Source organism: Sinocyclocheilus anshuiensis, unplaced genomic scaffold (genome assembly GCF_001515605.1).
Source record: "Sinocyclocheilus anshuiensis isolate Anshui unplaced genomic scaffold, SAMN03320099.WGS_v1.1 scaffold572, whole genome shotgun sequence".
In the NCBI taxonomy this organism is placed as follows: domain Eukaryota; kingdom Metazoa; phylum Chordata; class Actinopteri; order Cypriniformes; family Cyprinidae; genus Sinocyclocheilus; species Sinocyclocheilus anshuiensis.
Genome location: NW_015555778.1, coordinates 1,213,757 through 1,232,611, shown reverse-complemented (window position 1 = coordinate 1,232,611; position 18,855 = coordinate 1,213,757). Strand labels below are relative to the sequence as shown.

The following is an 18,855-nucleotide window of genomic DNA, read 5'->3' as shown; positions in this document are numbered from 1 at the left end:
TGAGTCACTGGTCTCGTTTTACCCTCCAAGTGGGAGTTCATATAAGGTTGTGATGCCACATGAAAACTATGAATAGGTCATGGTGACATTACTTTATGACAACGTTGTGAAGATGTCGTGGAAATTCCATTTTTCAGAATGGTTAACGTTCCAGAAACGCCATGGGCACGTAGTCAAAAGATGTCGCTAATTAACCCCATGAAGAACGTTGTAGTGACGTGGTAGCTTACCCTGGTCTTTAGATAAATTTGTCATTGTATTATGTTTGTTAAGATAGATGAGTCGGAGTTTAGGAGATAGGAGATAGGCCTATACTAGATACACATGTAATTTGGATAGCTATATCATTCTAAGATGGAAAATATTTGCCAGCAAAAGGACAAAACTAATACCAAACGTTTTACTTAGCAAATGGTGATTATATTTTGTTGGGAAATGAAAGAGATTTATTGAATGGATGCATGTTTGAAAATTTGAATATTTAAACCACATGGCATGAGAGAGACCGACATAATCTGTTGGCTTTATGGATAAAAACCCTGCTAGCTGGCATTACAAAGACCCCATCAACGGGGGCCCTGTCAGCTAAAGTATTCAGTTGTACATAAGATTATGGCAAAAACCTAGATTTTTAAGTATAAAATATAAAATAAAACAACTTTTAAAATTTAAAGACACTTTTCTCTGTGTACAGATTTGCTGTGATACGCAACTGCGAATGCCTTGAATGCAATTTCCCGAAGTCTGTCCAGTTAGCTTTCAAATACTATATAATTATATTATAGGTTTATCAATATGTATTTGGGTAAAGAAATGGTTTGAAAGATGGTTTGGAAGATTCATTATTTAAAGGGGTCATATGATGCTGCTAAAAAGAACATTATTTTGTGTATTTGGTGTAATGAAATGTGTTTATGCGGTTTAAGGTAAAAAAAAACACTATTTTCCACGCCTTCTTTCTTTGCGTGAACATTTGGGCGGCGTTATGCAAATCTTCCCACATCGTGACGTAGACATGTGGGGGCGTGTTCGAACGAGCCGTTTTAGGTAGGCGTGGCTGACTCTTAACTTTTAAAAAGAATATCTCTTTGGATTTGAGACTTTAGTCTTTGCAACTTTACAGACCTTCTTGCACCAAGAGCTTGTAACACTCCAAAGAGAAAGGAAAAATTGAAATCGCATCATATGACCCCTTTAATAACATATAATAGTAACAAATAATAATAAATCGATAAAGCTGTTTTTGAGTGTAAAGCTGCTGCAAAATGAAATGGCAAATATTTTCTTTGTATTGTCTCAAATTCTTAACTCAAGACAATCAAGAATTTCCTACAGAATTACTGTTTGTTCCATCAACAAGCTACTACGAAATTACTCAGAGAAAAAAAAAAACCTTCACAGGATTACAAACCAAACCTAAAAACACAGGTTTGAGCTCTTTTAATTCAAAAAATCTTTTCACAAAAGAAAAGAAATAAAAGCAAACAAATTCTGGACGTGCAAGTGGCAGGTGTTCAATAGAGCAATTTTAAAAATTCAGTATTTCAACAACAGTCGTGTGTTTATGTGAATGATTGCTGTTTTGAAACGTTTATTTTGACATCTGAAATAAAGACACTGTATCTCTCCAATGAAACTACGATGTGCTGCTTTTTGACACACGTGATAATATTTCACTTTGGTTCTTCAGATTAGGCCTCTAAACATGGAGATGCTACAGCAAACTGAAACAATTTCCAGAGAAGGTAGTTTATATGGATTTTTGTAAAAAGACCAAACAAATGCAGGAACAATATGTGACCCTGGACCACAAAACCAGTCATAAGGGTACATTTTTTGAAATTGAGATTTATACATCATCTGAAAGCTGAATAAATAAGCTTTCCATTGATGTATGGTTTGTTGTGATAGGACAATATTTGGCCGAGATACAACTATTTGAGAATCTGGAATCAATGGGTGCAAAAAAAATCAAAATATTGAGAAAATCGCCTTTAAAGTTGTCCAAATGAAGTTCTTAGCAATGCACATTACTAATCAAAATTAAGTTTTGATATATTTACGGTAGGAAATTTACAAAATATCTTCATGGAACATGATCTTTACTTAAAAGAAAAATCGACCATTTTGACCTATACAATGTTTTTTTTGGCTATTGCTAAAAATATACCCAGCGACTTAAGATTGGTTTTGTGGTCCAGGGTCACATATAAGGAAGAAAATGGACAAAAAGAAGAATATCATAAAGAAATTCTCCACACAATCAAGCTCAAAACAACACAGTGCAATGTAAAAACAAAAAAAACAAAAACAACAGAAAGACATAGAGATACAAAACATAGATGTTTCATTAAAGAGGAGGACAAATAGACGCATTAAAGATGAAGTTCTGCATGACACCAGCTCCTGAGCCGGCGCTTTTACATCTGATTGGACAGGATAGACCTGCAGCCCGACCAATCAGACAACAGATACAACTCTGAGGTAGATCAAAGGCCAAGCTGACCTGGACATCTAAATTCACAATCACACACAGACACACAGAAATCTGCTTAACTAACTGTATGACAGACAGATGAAAGGCTTGTTTACAACCATCCAACTGCTTAGAGATGTTCATGTGTCCACACTAATGAAAACTAGATTAAAGCTGAGAGCCAAGATTGATGAAAAAAGACACAAACTACCATTCAGTTTGACCAAAACCCATTGCTGTAGTCCATACTATTGTGTTCATTAGTAGGCAGAAAAGGTCTTTGGTGGAAAGTGTCATAGTTGCCTTGAAGTTGCATGTTTATTTATGTATTAAATTGTAAGGATGAATGTTTTAATTACATTACTTATTCAGAAACATTGTGGTGTTTCTCTTCTGGAACGTATTTTTGCAAAACTGTGCTATCGTATGTCTATAAATTTATCTGTTGGGCCTCAAATGTAGGTTTAATTTACAAAACGAATACCATTACCAATATGTCAATTCAGTTTGGTTAAATCTGTAGTTTACTTGCTTTCTACCTAAAGAAACATTGCACTTCTGCCTTTTTTCTGAGCATCAAACAAAATCCTGATGTATTGTGTTAAAAAAAAGAGAAAAAAAGATACAATAAATAAAAAATGGCACTGAAAATAAAATTGCAATCATCCTGTGAACAGAAGGAACAATGTCAGCTTTCCCAAATCCACAATATCCCTTTTATTAGCCCCACCCACATACCTCTAGCTTGACCCCACCCACTCATCCCCGCCTCCCACTAAACCCCTCCCACCCGCATCTCAACATCCACTTCTACATCTACTGAAAGACTTTACACATGGATTCAATGGAAAGAAGATTCTTCCACAACAGACACACGATCCCTGAAACAAACAGGTTTGATTCAGAGCAACATTAAAAAAGGAAACAGGAAAGCCTTTGCTTTGAAAGACAGGAGAAAGGGCCAATAGCCAGCAAGCATTGCATCAGTCATTCTAAACCCCACCCACCTTATTTAAACGGTACATTTCTTAACTACTAAAAAGGCAGAGTGGAAGACCAAAAAAGCAAACAGAAACCTCTTCATTTCGACTGCAACCGCAAAAAAGTTTTTCTTTTGTCTGTTTAAGAAACAGTCAATAAAAACATACTTAAAAAAAACCCCGTCATGCATCGAAAGATGTCATCACCATCATCATCACTCATGTTACTCACAGACATGGTCTGTGTTAATAGTTCTTGGTAAAAAATAAGCATTTGTCATCTCCTTCCTTTTTCTAGCAAAATAAAACTCTGCTCCCATTCTGTCGTCCACAGTTGGTGTAATATTGCCTTATCTTGGTTTGTTGGAGAAAATGTTTGTTTTCTGAGGTTTCTTGTTGATTTCTTCTAAGCAGATGATTAAATCATGGACAAATTTTCTGCAACCCATGCATGAGCATTATTTCCTCTTTGATGTCGCTTCCTCTAAAAGAAAGCAAACGTTGTTACGGTAGTAACACTCAGCAGACTGTGTCTGGTTCTGACGTCAGACGGTAAACCTGTAACAAAAAACAGCACTAGTCAAACACTGAACACTACAGACATGTAAGTGGTGTCTTGGCATTAGAGCCCGACCGATATATCATTTAGCCGATATTATCGGCCGATATGAGCCTGTCGCCGATATATCGGTATCGGCGAATATGCCGCCGATATGAACATTTTTTTACAGAACATATAACGCAGATAAAATGCTTGAAATGGTGTAATTACTTAGTTTGTCCAGCAGAGCGTGCTCCGTTGTTTGCTACTGGTGACCTGGATAAAACGCTTTAAAGCTTAAGTCTATGGAAAACCACTGAAACTTTGAAGTGTTTGATCACCACATTTGAGTGATCACTGCAAAAAATGTGTTTATGTATATATATTCTGTTTATGTATATACAGTATACTATATATAGTACCAGTCAAATGTTTGGACACACGAATGGGAAAGTGTCCAAACTTTTGACTGGTACTGTACTATAATATACACAACGAATATCGGCCGATATATCGATGACTTATGTGCTTTATACTTCTGAAGCTTTGTGTTAAATTTAAGCTGCTGTAGGTCTAAAATCTCATTCAAATGTTGCATAAATCGAACCAGGTTTGACGTCGATGAGGCTACTATTTTTAGTAATTTTTTTCGTCATTTATGGAGCTCAACATTTACTTTTATTATACAGAAAAGAGCACCGTCAACATTCTACAACTTCTCCTTTTGTATTCAAATAAGAAAGGAAGTCATATGGATTTTGCAAAACATGAGGGTGATTAAACAGAACACTGACCCCTACAATAATAAAAATATAATCATTAAATACCGTTTTATTGCTTGTTTGGTTGGAAAGGGTACGATGAAGGATCCGAAGAGGACACATCTTGTGGCTGTACACCGCTTTCCTGCTGAAAAGGCCATAGGCAGAAATTATAAATCTGAATTTCATTGACCAAATATACAAAAAGATTTAATTTTGTGTGGTTTTCAGATAAATATATCTAAATATACTCACAACAAGACCAATCTGCTTGAGCCAAAACTGTGTGTGATATTAAGAGAATTTTTCCTAAACAAAGTCTTAGTAATCTGTCTTAATATTTATCTTTTTCCAATATAATATATGATATAATATAATATAATATTTCCAGTATACATTACCATTTACAAGTTTGGGGTCAGTAAGTTTTTTTTTTTAATTATTACTTTTATTCAGCAAGAATGCATTAAATTGATCAAATAAGAGAGTAAAGACAATGTTACATAAAAATTATATTTCAAATAAATGCTGTTCTTTTGAACTTTCTATTAATCAAAGAATCCTGAAAAACATTGATAAGAAATGTTTCTTTAGCACCAGTTAGAATGATCACTGAAGGATCAAGCAATAAATTAAATTTGAAATTATATTCACAATATTAATTTTTTTTTTTTTTGGTATACTTTTGAATTTAAAATAAATGTTGCCTGAGGGAGCATAAAAACCTTCTATCAAAAATATTAAAAAAAAATCTCACCAACCTCAAACTTTTTATTGGAAATATGAAAAATTTAGCAAGGTTTATACATAGAATTTAATCAATTCTAAAAAAAAAAACCCCAGTCTGATAATAAAAATAAACTTGACTTCAGAGAAATTCTCTGGAAACAGGAAAAGCTTTTTTAAGCAAGAACTGTACCGACATCTAGACAATTCAGAAGACTATAGCAGGCTGTGGTATAAATGTCATTGATAACCTAAGTGATAGCAGGCTGTGGTATAAATGTCATTGATAACCTAAGTGTGGGACTGACCTCAGGAGGGATGGCAGCGGGCTGAATGTGGGCATATTGAGGGATGTAGGCTCCTGGCATTGCTGTGTTGGCAGGAATAAACTGCAGGAAAGCAGAATGATGTGGCTTTATTAAAAACACAGGTGTTAATATTACTTATTAATTAGCATATACGCTTGTGCCATATATTAGTGCAATCTGTGTGAGAGGATCATACGGTTGCAGTGCCGCCCAGAGAGAGATGGCCCATCTGCTGGGTGAGGGGAGCCAACATAGCGGACTGCTGCAGTGACATAGGATGCTCCATAGAGGGCGACAGAACGGCTCCCTGAGTCAAAAAAACAGTGCAACAATCATTTGGCAACTGCAGAGAAAGAGTGATAAATCTAGCTATAAATATACATCTGCACTAAACAACAGACATTCTGCCCACAATCGGGCAAAAACAGGAAATACTGTGTGTGTGAACACACACACACACACACACACACACACACGTTTCTGACTAATGTAAGCGGCATTGTTTGTAATCATCTCCTGTTTGGAAGGAGTTGTGAATAAAAGGAGAGATACAGAGAGAGAAAAGAAAAGAAAAGAAAATATTTTGGCCGTACCGGGTGTTGCATGATGTAAGGCTGATGTGGCATCCATGAAGGATTCTGTACCTGGAGACACAAACACAGATGTTAGCAAGGAAGCAGTTGTTGGTCAGAAATACTCACATCAACACATCGTGACCGTAAAGACGAAGTATATGATGAAAAGCAGTACCTGGTATGTAGAGATGGGAGAGATGTATGGAGACATTCCTGGCTGAGTCATTAACCGGTTCCCCATGGCATAAGGAGCAGGATAGTACCTGTAGCATCAGGATAGAGTGTTTTATGTGTCTACATGACATTTGAACATCATTTTAATTATTTAATGGCAATTACACAACGTACGAAAAACATCTGAGCATTGTGGGGAAGGCAATCCTAGAACGCATTGGAACTAGCTCATTGAAATATTCACTCAAAATAATGAAGTTGTCGAGAAATGTTACAAGTACGCTTAAATTTCATTCAGTACCAAAGAGAATCTATTAAAATAGTTCTGTATAATTAATAATGAACCAGATTACCTAATATTATTGTGTTTTATGTATATTAGAGAAAAGCTCCTTTAGCTTAGCAACATGCTAAGGTCAATTAGTAGGCAGCTGTCTATGTAGGCAGCATATTTCCCTTTAGAATGTAGTATGTTCACAATGACTTTGTCTTTATTTCAGAGCATTAGATTTTAGTTTCAGTTTTTGGTTTGGTTTTAGTTAAAGGCCAGGATTTAACTAAAATAAGGAAATGGATTAGTACGACATGGCCACTAGTTAACTAAATCTAATGACAGAATTCATGACAAATGTTTCATTTGTGGCCCTGATAATAATTTTTTCTGCATTTCACATGCAGTACTCCATAGAATATGGTAAACAATATATTAATGTTAATTTTGTCAGCCATTTTTTAAATTAGTCTTAGTCCTGTGTCAAATTTACTTTTTAGTTATCATATTTAGTCAACCTTGTCCTGTTTTTTGTTTAGTCAAGTTTTAGTCGATTAAATGTCTGAGCATTTTAGTCTAGTTTTAGTCAATGAAAACTTTTCGTCACATTTTTGTCATGCTGTATAATAGTTAAACTGATAAAAACAACAACATTTATTTATTTTTACATTTCAGGTATTGCACTTTCACCAATAAGCACAAATCAATAGAATGTGGACTCATACACATGTTTTATTTTACCTCATCTAGTGTACTGATTTAGTATAGGCTATTTAATATATAAATTAACATCAAAGACTTAGATAAGATTATGAAAGTCGGCGCTTCCGCAATGAAGAGCGAGCGCATGCACATGGTTGCCAGATTGCAAAAAATAAGCAAAACACCGGGCAGAAAATGTATCCTTTTAAAAGAGAAGCTCTGATTTGAACTCTTGATATCTGGCAACTGCTCCAATTAAAGCTCATGTAGTAGAGACATGTACAGCAGTCCGCAATAATATTGTGTCTCCTATTTTTTTGCCGAAAATTAAAATAAATTTTGGTATAGTTTTTATTTTTTAAAATACATTTTAGTCTCGTCTTTTATCGTCAACGATATTCCATGTTGATATAGTCACAGTTATCATTGTTTGACCTTATTGTCGCCTCGTCATCATCTCGTCTTAATCATGGGAAAAAAAGCTTGTCAACATTTTTCTTCATACTTTTCGTTAACGAAATTAACACTATATGTTATGAAAATAAATGATCCATTTAAGACACGTTCAAACTGTTCTTACCCATTCTGAAGTGCGGTATTGGGGTCATAGGTCAACGTCATTCCGCTCTAAAGAAAGTAAAAGAAAAGTTGAGCATTTCTGGTTTCATACACATCATAAAGGCAGTTTTACTTTACAATTTACAGTTAAAATATGTTCATAGTTAGATTTAATTATAGAACAATGGTTCGAAACCAAACAAAGTGTGACATATGATGTCATGTAGGAATGGCTCATTACACTTCAAGCCACAAATACACACCCATTCATTCACCTGCCATCAGCGCCACACACACATACACAATTATAAACAGGACTTACTAGTCTCACCTCGGCGTCTCGAGTCCAGGTTCGTCCGTTGGGGACGTATTTAGCCTGACTCTGTCTCTTCTTCTGCCCGCCGTCAGCAAACTTACACAGCAAAGGCTCTGATGCACCTGTAACACACACACACAAATTTCATTCATTGTACAGCACAGACTATAGTCTCTAGCCTACATATAGACACTATATGCATTGTAGAGAATACCACAAGAATACTGTGCTAAACACTCACCCAGCAACCCAGAGGAGGACTTAATGAACTTCCCGTTGAAGTGAGAGATCACAGCATCGCACTTCTCTGTAGATTCCATTCTTAAAATAGAGCGAGAGAAAGAGAGAACATTTCTCAACACATCCACACATACAAAAAGCGTACCTGACCCTATTTCACATGTGAACATAGCCGCACACACAAAATTAGTACCCAAATCTCACTGACCTGGCAAAGCCCACTCCCCGACTCACTCCGTTAGTGTCGCGGAGGATTCGGGTGGAGACGACCAGTCCAAAAGGTTTGAGGAGGTTCTCTAGCTCCTGCTCATCCATGGACACGGGCAGGTTGGACAGGTACAAGTTAGTCGGGTCCTGCTCCTGTTGCTGTATTCAGAAAACACGAAACACATGGCACAATATTACAGGTATTACAAGCACCCTTCATGTGTCTATTCAGCTGATAAAAGTCACTGTGAGGTCTGACTGAGTCCAATGACATCATTTTAAATGTACTTCATGTCAATGGTCAAAGTAAACATTTGTTGTTCTATGTAGCTTGTAAGCTAACATACTGTTAGGCAATTAGCCTGTTTATGTAGCATACTGCAAACGAATTAGCCTGCTAGCTTAGCATACTGCTGTTCATGACTTCAATGACTTCATACATCACATTAAAGAAACTACAAATGGTCAAATGCAACATTTGTCATATGTTTTTTCAGTTAGCTTAAAAGATAACTTTTGCATACTGCTAGGCGATTAGCCTGCCAGCTTAACATACTGTTGATATATAATAAAATTACGTCATATCACATTATATTAAAGAAAGTATAAATAGTCAAATTAAACATTTGCCATATTATTTTTTTTTCCAGTTAGCTGAAAAGCTAACCTTTGCCTAGCCTGCTAGCTTAGGTTAAGCGGCTGACCTGCAAGCTTATCATAGCTAACCATGGCTGATTAATTTGGTTCCTTAAAAATGAAAAAAGATAGAAAACCATTTTGAGATGTATATATTCCTAAACATAATGTATTCAAATTACATCATATATCAAATTATATTAAAGAAACTGTAAATGGTCAAATTAAACCATTGTCATTCTGACTTATTAGCATGCTAGCTTAGCTATCTGTGCCCTAAAAAATGACAGAAAATCAATGTATTTAGTGTTAACCTTGACAAGAAGTCACATATCACAGTATATTAACTACAACTATAAATGGTCAAATTAAGCATTGTTCATTGTTTTTTTTCCCCTAGTTATTTTACAAGCTATTACAGGGCTAGGTGATTAGCATCCCATGGTTTTATTATAGCAAAAGTGTAGTAACCATGTTTTTTTGGCGTATTGATTACCATTTGAAAAGTCCGACATATTTCTGTATAATAAGCGTCTTTGATGAGAAAGCATCTACATTAAAGCATAAATGTCAACATTTTGCAAGGCTCATTGAAGATTATGATTCAACAAGCCTTGTAAAAGTCAATCCTGTGATCGTCTTGTTTTTAGCAGTGTTTTCATAATGCTTGCAAAGCAGTCATTACAATAAAAAAACGCAGGTCATGACACGTTTAAAGTCAGGGATCTATCTATCCATCCATCTGTCCTCTGGTAAAAAGCATGGAATTAATGAACATTTGTTTTGTTTTCTCTTATGCTTAGGCTATTGGAACCAAAATCTGTTTGTCTAGTGTCAAAACCATTACAATTTGAGTCTTTATTATTCACTGCATTCTGACAGTTGGTAAATCCAACATTAGCAATCTTGTTCCTTGTTGATGTTTTTCAGCTATTTCTATCATTTTTGTCCTCAGCCCATCAGATTTGTACATTTTAGGTGTTTCTCTGGACTCGCTCCATTTCAGGTCATGGTGCTACTAGTAATGAGACCTAGAGCCAAACTGAAAAACTAATGAATGACAAATTCTGAGCTTAACCAGTCTGGGAGACCAGATGAGACCTACAAACCTAATCTGACTGATTTAAGATGCAGTTATGGAACTAAATCGCTCCCATTATAATCAACACCTCAGGCGACGGGTTGTAATGGGAGGTGATTTCATGTGCTGATTTATCATTCACGACCTAAAACCTTGTTTAAGTCAGTATAGTAGCTAAAAAATGTCAATTCATCATGTTAACGGTAACGCCATATATATTTTTTTGACCGGAATGAAAACGAGGTTGAGGGATTGAAGTACAGTGCATTCATGGATTGTAATGTTGTTTAACCCCTTACGAAAATTAACCGTGGTTTTGTTATAGTAACAGTGTAGCAACCATGTTTTTTGGCATATTGATTACCATTTGTATGACCACAGTTTTACTACAAATACCATGGTTAAACTATGGCTAGTGTAGCAAAAGCAAGGGTAATTTGTGGTTATGGTTTAACTATAGTAACCATGATTTTATTGGTTTTATTTGTAGTAAAACAATGGTTAATTTTCATAAGGGATGCTAGTGTTAAATGATTAGCATATGCCTAGCTGATTAACCTGCTATTTTACCTAACATTACCACTGAAGGATTAACGGAAATTCTGATTATGTAAAAGATATTACAATAATGTATTCATACATCATTCCCTACAGTCCAATTAATTAAGAAGCAAGTTGTCTGAATAAGTTTAAACTCAGCCCTGTTGAAAAAAACCAGCATATGCTGTTTTTTTCAACAGGGCTCCTGTGGTGATTTGTCTGAATTACACTGCTGCGAGTTTCTTCTTCATGCCTCCTTTGGTGTCATATTAGTTTTGAATGACATGAGATTGACTAAATGATGGCTAGAAGTTTGTTTATTTTATTTTAATTTAATTTCAGTTCAGTACAGACCCCTGAAGAATCAGGCAAGATTAAATCTTACAAAACAAGGCCCGAGTAAAAGAGAGGACTATAACAGAAATCGACCAAAACACCATATAGGCTTTAATTGACAAGTTAGCAGCTAAAAAGTGAGACAGCATCCAAAAGTTTGCAGAAAGCCATCTTGCTCAGTGAAACGTTACAGCGATGAAGATGACTAGCTAGTGACATAGTGGACATAAATAAATAAATTAGTTTGTTTACTGACAGGCTGTTAAAACAGGTTGCGGACTGGGGTGGATTGTGAAGGAATTAGAATAAATAAGATGTGGGACAGTACTTTAGATTCAACAGTTACATTGAACTCTAAAACCCAAACCTTATTTGCAGTTTGCATCAGTTTTCTGCCAATAATGTAAATGTACCTTCGTAAGTTGCATCTACAATAATGAAGAGTGCTTTTTGAGAGCACTCTGATAGTTTTGCAACCCGATCTCATTAAAGTGCGTATAAATAGTACGCCAAATAAAAATTAAAACTCGTGGAATTGATACGCAAAAATGGACTTTGGCGTGTATATGCTACGCAATGAGTAGGATTAGGGTTGTGGGGTAGATGCGTATCATATGTACGCGAAAACTGCGTATCATATGCACGCCAAACACGTGCGTAGCATATACACGGCAAAGTCAATTTTTGCGTATCAATATCACGAGTTTTCGTTTTTATTTGGCGTACTATTTATATAAATTTTGAAGGCTCTAGTTTTGCCATCCCGATTCATTTCAACAGAGATCTGGCAATTTCTAATGACACAAGCAATAGTGACTGTTGGTGACAGGATGTAAGTGTGTCCAGCAACTTTATGTGTGATCGTCTATATAGTGTGATTTCAGAAACAACAACCAATAGGGTTGAAGCCGGTCAGTGGCACTTACTAGGGGGGTGGGAAGATTCCCCGATTCGCTCGGTGCATCGGCATAAAAAGTTAACGATGCGATGCATCGGTTTAAAAAGTGTGCATCGGCTACAAGTTCGCATTTATATCGCGATGCATCGTTTTGGCGGTCACATTGTTTAGATTTTTTTTAGGGCAAGTCGTTTTGGAGTTATTGCCGTTTATCTCTGAATGTGTCACGAATATCGAAAACAAAACTAACTTAACCCCGCTATTTGAAACATACCTAACCAGCATATGCTGTTTTTTTCAACAGGGAGAAACCTGTATTTTTCAGTGCACTTGAACTTGAGATAGACTGAAACGGATTGAGCAGATTAATTGAGCACATTTCTCTTCTATTCCTATAATTCCTCTTCTATAACTATAAAGCAACACCATCCATTCATTAATTTTTTCCACTGGAATCACATGTTCAGTGTTGCAAAGGTGAGACCTTCAGGCTTTATACTCTCTGTCTGTGCTGTGATGTGGTGCTTGAGGACTTTGTGAAGCCACAATATAATTGTACTCGTCTCTCAGCTAACAAGGACACACGATACACTACAATCTGACTTTGATTGGCTGAAGGCAGAATCTCAGCTCGAAATTCTAGATGTCTCAGCAGAAATGAGGGCGGGCCAAGATAAGACGTCAACATTCCTCAACATGTATGCATCAGACATGTTTACACAGTAAACACACACAAGTAATGGGGAAGTGGAAGAGTAATATGCTGACAGTAGGGAGGAAGAGGAAAAAGAGGGCAGATTAAAAACTGAAGATGCAGGCAGAAACGCCCAGCAGAGCCTAGGAGAAGGTCACTGCAGGATTGTAACAAACATACTTCTCTGAGGCACAAAGATACAAAGGAAATGCATGTGTGTGTGTGACTGGACAAGAAAAGGAAGAGAGGAAACGAGGAAGAAATGCACATGAAAAGACACCAGAGGTTAAATTTTAATGTTTTACATCAACATTTCCTGAATCATCCTAGCAGACAGGTCATGGACAAGTTACTTATAAAAAAGGAAGTGATGTCACAAATGGATGACTCACCTTGGCCATTTGAGCCTGAACTCCATTGGTCTTTAGTGCTGCGACGGCTTTTTGTGCGGACACAGGACACACACACACACACACAAACACAAACACACACAAACACAAACACAAACACACACAAACACAAACACACACAAACCAGTAACGGGGAAGTGGAAGAGTAATATGCTGACAGTAGGGAGGAAGAGGAAAAAGAGGGCAGATTAAAAATTGAAGATGCAGGCAGAAACGCCCAGCAGAGCCTAGGAGAAGGTCACTGCAGGATTGTTACATACTTCTCTGAGGCACAAAGATACACAGGAAATGTGTGTGTCTGTGGCTAGATGAGGAAAGGACGAAAGGAAACGAGGGAGAAATGCACATGAAAAGACACCAGAGGTTAAATTTTATTAGATCAACAATTCCTGAATCGTCCTAACAGACAGGTCATGAACCAGCTACTTGGGAAAAGGAAGTGATGTCATCAGTGGTTGACTCACCTTGGCCATTTGAGCCTGAACTCCATTGGTTTTTAGTCCCGCGACGGCTTTTTGCGCAGACACGGGACTGTCAAAATCCACAAAACCATATCCTACGAAGAAAACACAATGCATTACCACACACACACTATCTAATCTACAACTAACCACTAGACCAAACACTCATCTTTAAATAACAACTCTCATGTCACACCATTACGTTACCGGTTAATTTTTAAGTGGTTTTTAAAATCGGTTAGTGATGGTATTGTGATAAAATGATAACACACACACACAAATTTCATTCAGTACTTAGACATACACAATATTATTAAATGATTATCATATTCATGTACCATAGTATTTTCACTACTGATCAAATGTTAGGGTAAGATTTTATATTTGTTGTTGTTGTCTTTTGCTTTTGTATTTGTATTTTTTTTTTTAAGAATTAAATGCTTTTTTTATGATTCATACTTTTTATTTTCTTCAATGTGCAAACAATACATTTCATTCACAGATAAGAATTTAATACTTTTTATTTAGCAAAGACACTTTAAAAATGATCAAAAATGACAGTAAAGACATTTTAAATAAGGATTTATATTTCAAATAAAAGTTGTTCTTTTGAATTTTCTATTCATCAAATAATCCTAATAATCAAAAATGTAAAATATTAAGCAGCACAACTGTTTTCAACATATTAGAATGATTTCTGCAGGATCATATGACACTGAAGACATATGAAAATTCAGAGAATTAAATTACATTTTAAAATATATTAAAATAGAAAAGTTATTTTAAATTGTAATAGTATTTCACGATATTATTGTTTTCACTGTATATTGATCAAATAAAATGCAGCCTTGGTGAGCATAAGAGACTTCCAAAAACATTTAAAAAATCTCAATGACCCCAAACTTTTAAACGGTAGTGTATAAGGTACCGTTTCAAAAGAATACCATGTTAATACCAATTAACCAATTAATGTGTCAAAGAAACATGGTATTACTAGGGTACTTTTCACAAAGGAACTTTGTTACACTTGCCCATCTCAAGTCAATTAAGAAAATGGCAAAAAAAATAAAATAATATATATTTTTTTTTTTTTTTGAAGGTTTTGATGTATTTTGGATTATTGTATTTTGTGTATATACTGTATATGAGAATGTTAATTATAGGAATAAAAAGTGTAAAAATAAAATAACATGACAAACCTTTGCATTTGCCTGTAGTCTTGTCAAGAATGGCTTTGGTGGACACGATTTTACCATATCTGCATACAGACAGAGAAAAAGAGAGAAGTTAGCACGGGCTCAGCTCACGAGTCAGTCAATGTGTCAAATGACACAACAGCACAGGAATTCATGACCTGCAGGACATGAAACACAAGATCTACCATAATCCCTGAGCTGAGAAAAAAAATAACACCACCTAAAAGAGCTCTCGAAGTCTGTTTGAGATGCATTTAATTCAGAAACAAAGAGTCACTTGTGACAGAATCATCAATAGACACTTGATGCCGACAGCCCAGGTGCTTTAGAGGGTCACTCTGTGACAGACGAGGATTGAGAAACCTGTTATTACAGCACACAAATCAACACGGTTCAAAGGAAACGCTTGTCTAGCATGCACGTGTGTGTGTGTGTGTGTGTGTGTGTGTGCGCGTTTTTGTGACAAATGAGGACATAAATTTGTATAATGACAAGGGTATGACATAGGTATTACAAGGAGAAGGTGACTTTTCAGGACATTACCCCATGTCCCCACTTTTCAAAACGCTTATAAATCACAGGTTTAGGGGTAGGGTTGGTGTAGGGCAATAGAATATACGGTCTGTACAGTATAAAAACCATTACGCCTAAGGGATGTCCCCACTTTTCACAAAAACAAACCTGTGTGTGTGTGTGAGAGAGAAAAGTAACTCGTCATTAATAGTGTAGTGAACAAAGGGATAAACACTGGTGAATGATTATGTATGCATTTTTCATACAGTTTCATACATTTTATACACTATTTCAAAAATAGCATGTACAAATTATATAGACTGTACAAATTACGCTATTAACATTTCAAACAGTACTATGCTTCATTGTTGTGCACATGAAATCATCACGCTGTACATATCATTCACAATGTTGTGTCCAGTATTTTATACTTGCCATTACATTTTGAATAACATTTTTTTTTAAAGTCTAACTAAATAATAAGTCAAGAAAGTAACAAAATGGTTTATTTATCTGGCATATATGTGACACTAAAAATGGAAATAAAGCATTGCGGGATACCGTACCCAGTGCAGTTTACATTTGTCAAATGTTGTAGCCAGGTCATACGAGCATTCAATGCATACAAGACATACACATAACAGTATGAAAAAATACACATTTTTCCTATTGCAGAAACAGTATTAGTATACTATCATGCTACTGTGAACACAGTCAATGTTTTCTTTATTATTTGGGATTCCACCAATTTTTCATTGAAGAATTCAAAAACTATTTTTTTAATTCGACAAAACATGGGACTCGAACCCAAATCTCCCACACAATCTCCACAGTAAGACATCTAGAACACAAACTGAACTACTGTTCAAATGTTTGGGGTTGTTAAGAATTTTTTATATTTTTAAAAGAAGTCTCACCAAAACTGCATTTATTTGACCGAAAATACAGTAAAATCAGTAAAATTGTGAAATATAATTACAATTTAAAACAACTGTTTTGTATTTTAATATATTTTAAAATGTAATTGATTCCTGTGATGCAAAGCTGAATTTTCAGCATCATTACTCCAGTCTTCAGTGTCACATGATCCTTCAGAAATCATATAGGCTGATTTGCTGCACAAGAAACATTTCTTATTAATATTATCAATGTTGAAAACAGTTGTGCTGCTTAATATTTTTATTTTTTTGTGGAAACCATGAAACATTTTTTCAGGATTACTTGATGAATAGAATAGAAAGTTCAAAAGAACAGCTTTATTTGAAGCAGAAATATTTTGTAAAATTATAAATGCATTCACTGTCACCGATGAATATAAAAAAAACAAATCTTACTGACCCCAAACCTTTGATCTGCTACACCACAATGACTGTGTTTCAAGTGCTTGTAGACTAAAAAAAAATAAATGTATTCACATGCCGGCTTAGATTTATTGACGTCTCTCTCAGGAAGGTTGCGCAGGAAAGAGCCGTGACAGTAGTGCTGACTGGGAAAGGGCTGTTTTTCATTCACCTTCACCGAGGGCTCCTTTTCCAAAGCTGAAATTTAAATACGCTTATATATATTTATAATCCTTTTCCTATTCCATTAAAACTTTGGCTTGAAGACGAATAAATATTTATTCAGGGTGACGTTTAGCAGAGCTGCACAAGCAGACACTAAACAACATTTCGGGGCATGTCCTGGGCCATGTCGCAAGGGAGGGAAAAGCAGAGCCAATCACATTTCACACACAGATCACAAGACTCCACGCGCCAGAGGGCTGCGCGACCTTGGCCTTGACCCACGGGCTCCAGCGGGGAGGCCCCATTTCCTGCCCCCACCGGCAGCATTCCGTCAGCAGCTCCCAGAGCGACGCTGTTTTTCAGCCTGATACGGATCAAGGCAAATCAATCCGCGGCTCTGCCCTGAACAGTCACTCTCTGTGATTAAAACAGCTCCGGAAATCGAGGTCACGATGTCACCGCAATACCTCAAAGCTGAACTGACACATTCCTCATGGTTTCAACCAAAATACTCGGTTGTGATCATAATAGTGAAGTCTGTAGTATTGCATGTAGTTATAATGTACATATGACCTCAGCTTAACTTTTAACCAGGATACAAGCAAAGAGGATTATGAATCCCCCCCCCATCTGACTATTTACAATCAATTTGAGGGATTACCATGGCGATGACTGGTCTCCCAGGGGCAACTAGGGGTAAATTAACCCACAGTGGGAATGTTTGAAAGGAATACACACGGGATCAGGTCGCCTTTGCACAAACAAGCACTCTCACGTGGATATAAACACACACGCATGCATATATGTTTGTATGAAAGTCTACATGACAACGCATACGGTGGTCCGTAATAGCATTACCAAAAATTCCATTGTGCTCAGCAGGATGAAATTAGTAATGCAATATTTTAGGGAACTAAGCAATGCACAAATGTTTGGAAACGAAACCCGACAACGTCTGCAGATCCGATCGACTTGTGACTTTTCCTGCTCCAGTAAATGCTGAATCATAGCTGCTGGCCTACTACTACAGGCAGAGCGGCTGTTATGAACCAACGGATCTCAAACAAACACTCATTTGTGTGTGTGTGTGTGTGTTATGAGCTTTAGAGGGTGAGAGGGAAAACTTATGTAGAACAACCAGAGGAGAAAGCCTTGAAATGAATAGCCGACAATTGACATTAAAAATATGATTACTCGCTCACTCACTCATAGAAGTTTCTAGTTTATACAGAGAAAATTAACAAATACAATCTAATTCTTTTAAAACTGCAATGTTAAAAAGAAAGAAATACTAAATCAAGTCAACATGACAGTTCCGAAAGTAAAAATCCTACTAATTTTCTCCTTAGGGGAACTCGTTTTTAACAATAACTTTGTTAGAAAAAAAATTGGTAACACTTTAGTATAGGGACCAATTCTCACTATTAACTAGTCCCTTATTAGTATGCATATTACTAGCATAATGGCTGTTTATTAGTACTTATAAAGCACATATTCTGCATGACCATATTCTACTTGCTTAATCCGAACCATACCTAAACATAACAGCTAACTTATTAAATATTAATAAGCACCAAATATTCATTTGTGTCCAGCGCATTTTATGGAGGATTGTTTCCTGATCCTGGTAGAGTAGACTCAACTGTAGTCACAGACTGTAAGTACGTTTTCATAGTTAAAGGATTTGCCACTGACGATTCAAACGCGAGTTTTGAGCAGTGTAGAGTAGCGCTTGTTGTTTGTCATTTCT

At 36.1% G+C, this 18,855-nt stretch overlaps 1 protein-coding gene across 6 annotated transcripts in view; it reads right to left on the bottom strand.

Moving 5' to 3' along the window:
• Positions 1–3,443: 3,443 nt before the first annotated feature.
• Positions 3,444–18,855, bottom strand: part of LOC107674550 (RNA-binding motif, single-stranded-interacting protein 1-like) — a 20,678-nt gene continuing 5,266 nt past the window's right edge. Inside the window, exons 3-15 of one of the 6 annotated variants that reach the window (XM_016468546.1) lie at positions 15,091–15,149; positions 13,895–13,986; positions 8,837–8,994; positions 8,630–8,709; positions 8,395–8,510; positions 8,095–8,141; positions 6,543–6,630; positions 6,386–6,436; positions 5,989–6,099; positions 5,793–5,873; positions 5,014–5,040; positions 4,825–4,906; positions 3,444–4,014 (exon numbers count right to left, since the gene is read on the bottom strand). In XM_016468546.1, coding sequence (XP_016324032.1) covers positions 4,829–4,906; positions 5,014–5,040; positions 5,793–5,873; positions 5,989–6,099; positions 6,386–6,436; positions 6,543–6,630; positions 8,095–8,141; positions 8,395–8,510; positions 8,630–8,709; positions 8,837–8,994; positions 13,895–13,986; positions 15,091–15,149 — 988 coding nt within the window. In that variant the 3' untranslated portion in view covers positions 3,444–4,014; positions 4,825–4,828. Of the gene's footprint in view, positions 4,015–4,824; positions 4,907–5,013; positions 5,041–5,492; positions 5,736–5,775; positions 5,874–5,988; positions 6,100–6,385; positions 6,437–6,542; positions 6,631–8,094; positions 8,142–8,394; positions 8,511–8,629; positions 8,710–8,836; positions 8,995–13,894; positions 13,987–15,090; positions 15,150–18,855 lie in introns of those variants that run through there. The other 5 variants (XM_016468547.1, XM_016468548.1, XM_016468549.1 and 2 more) reach the window with 5 other exon arrangements.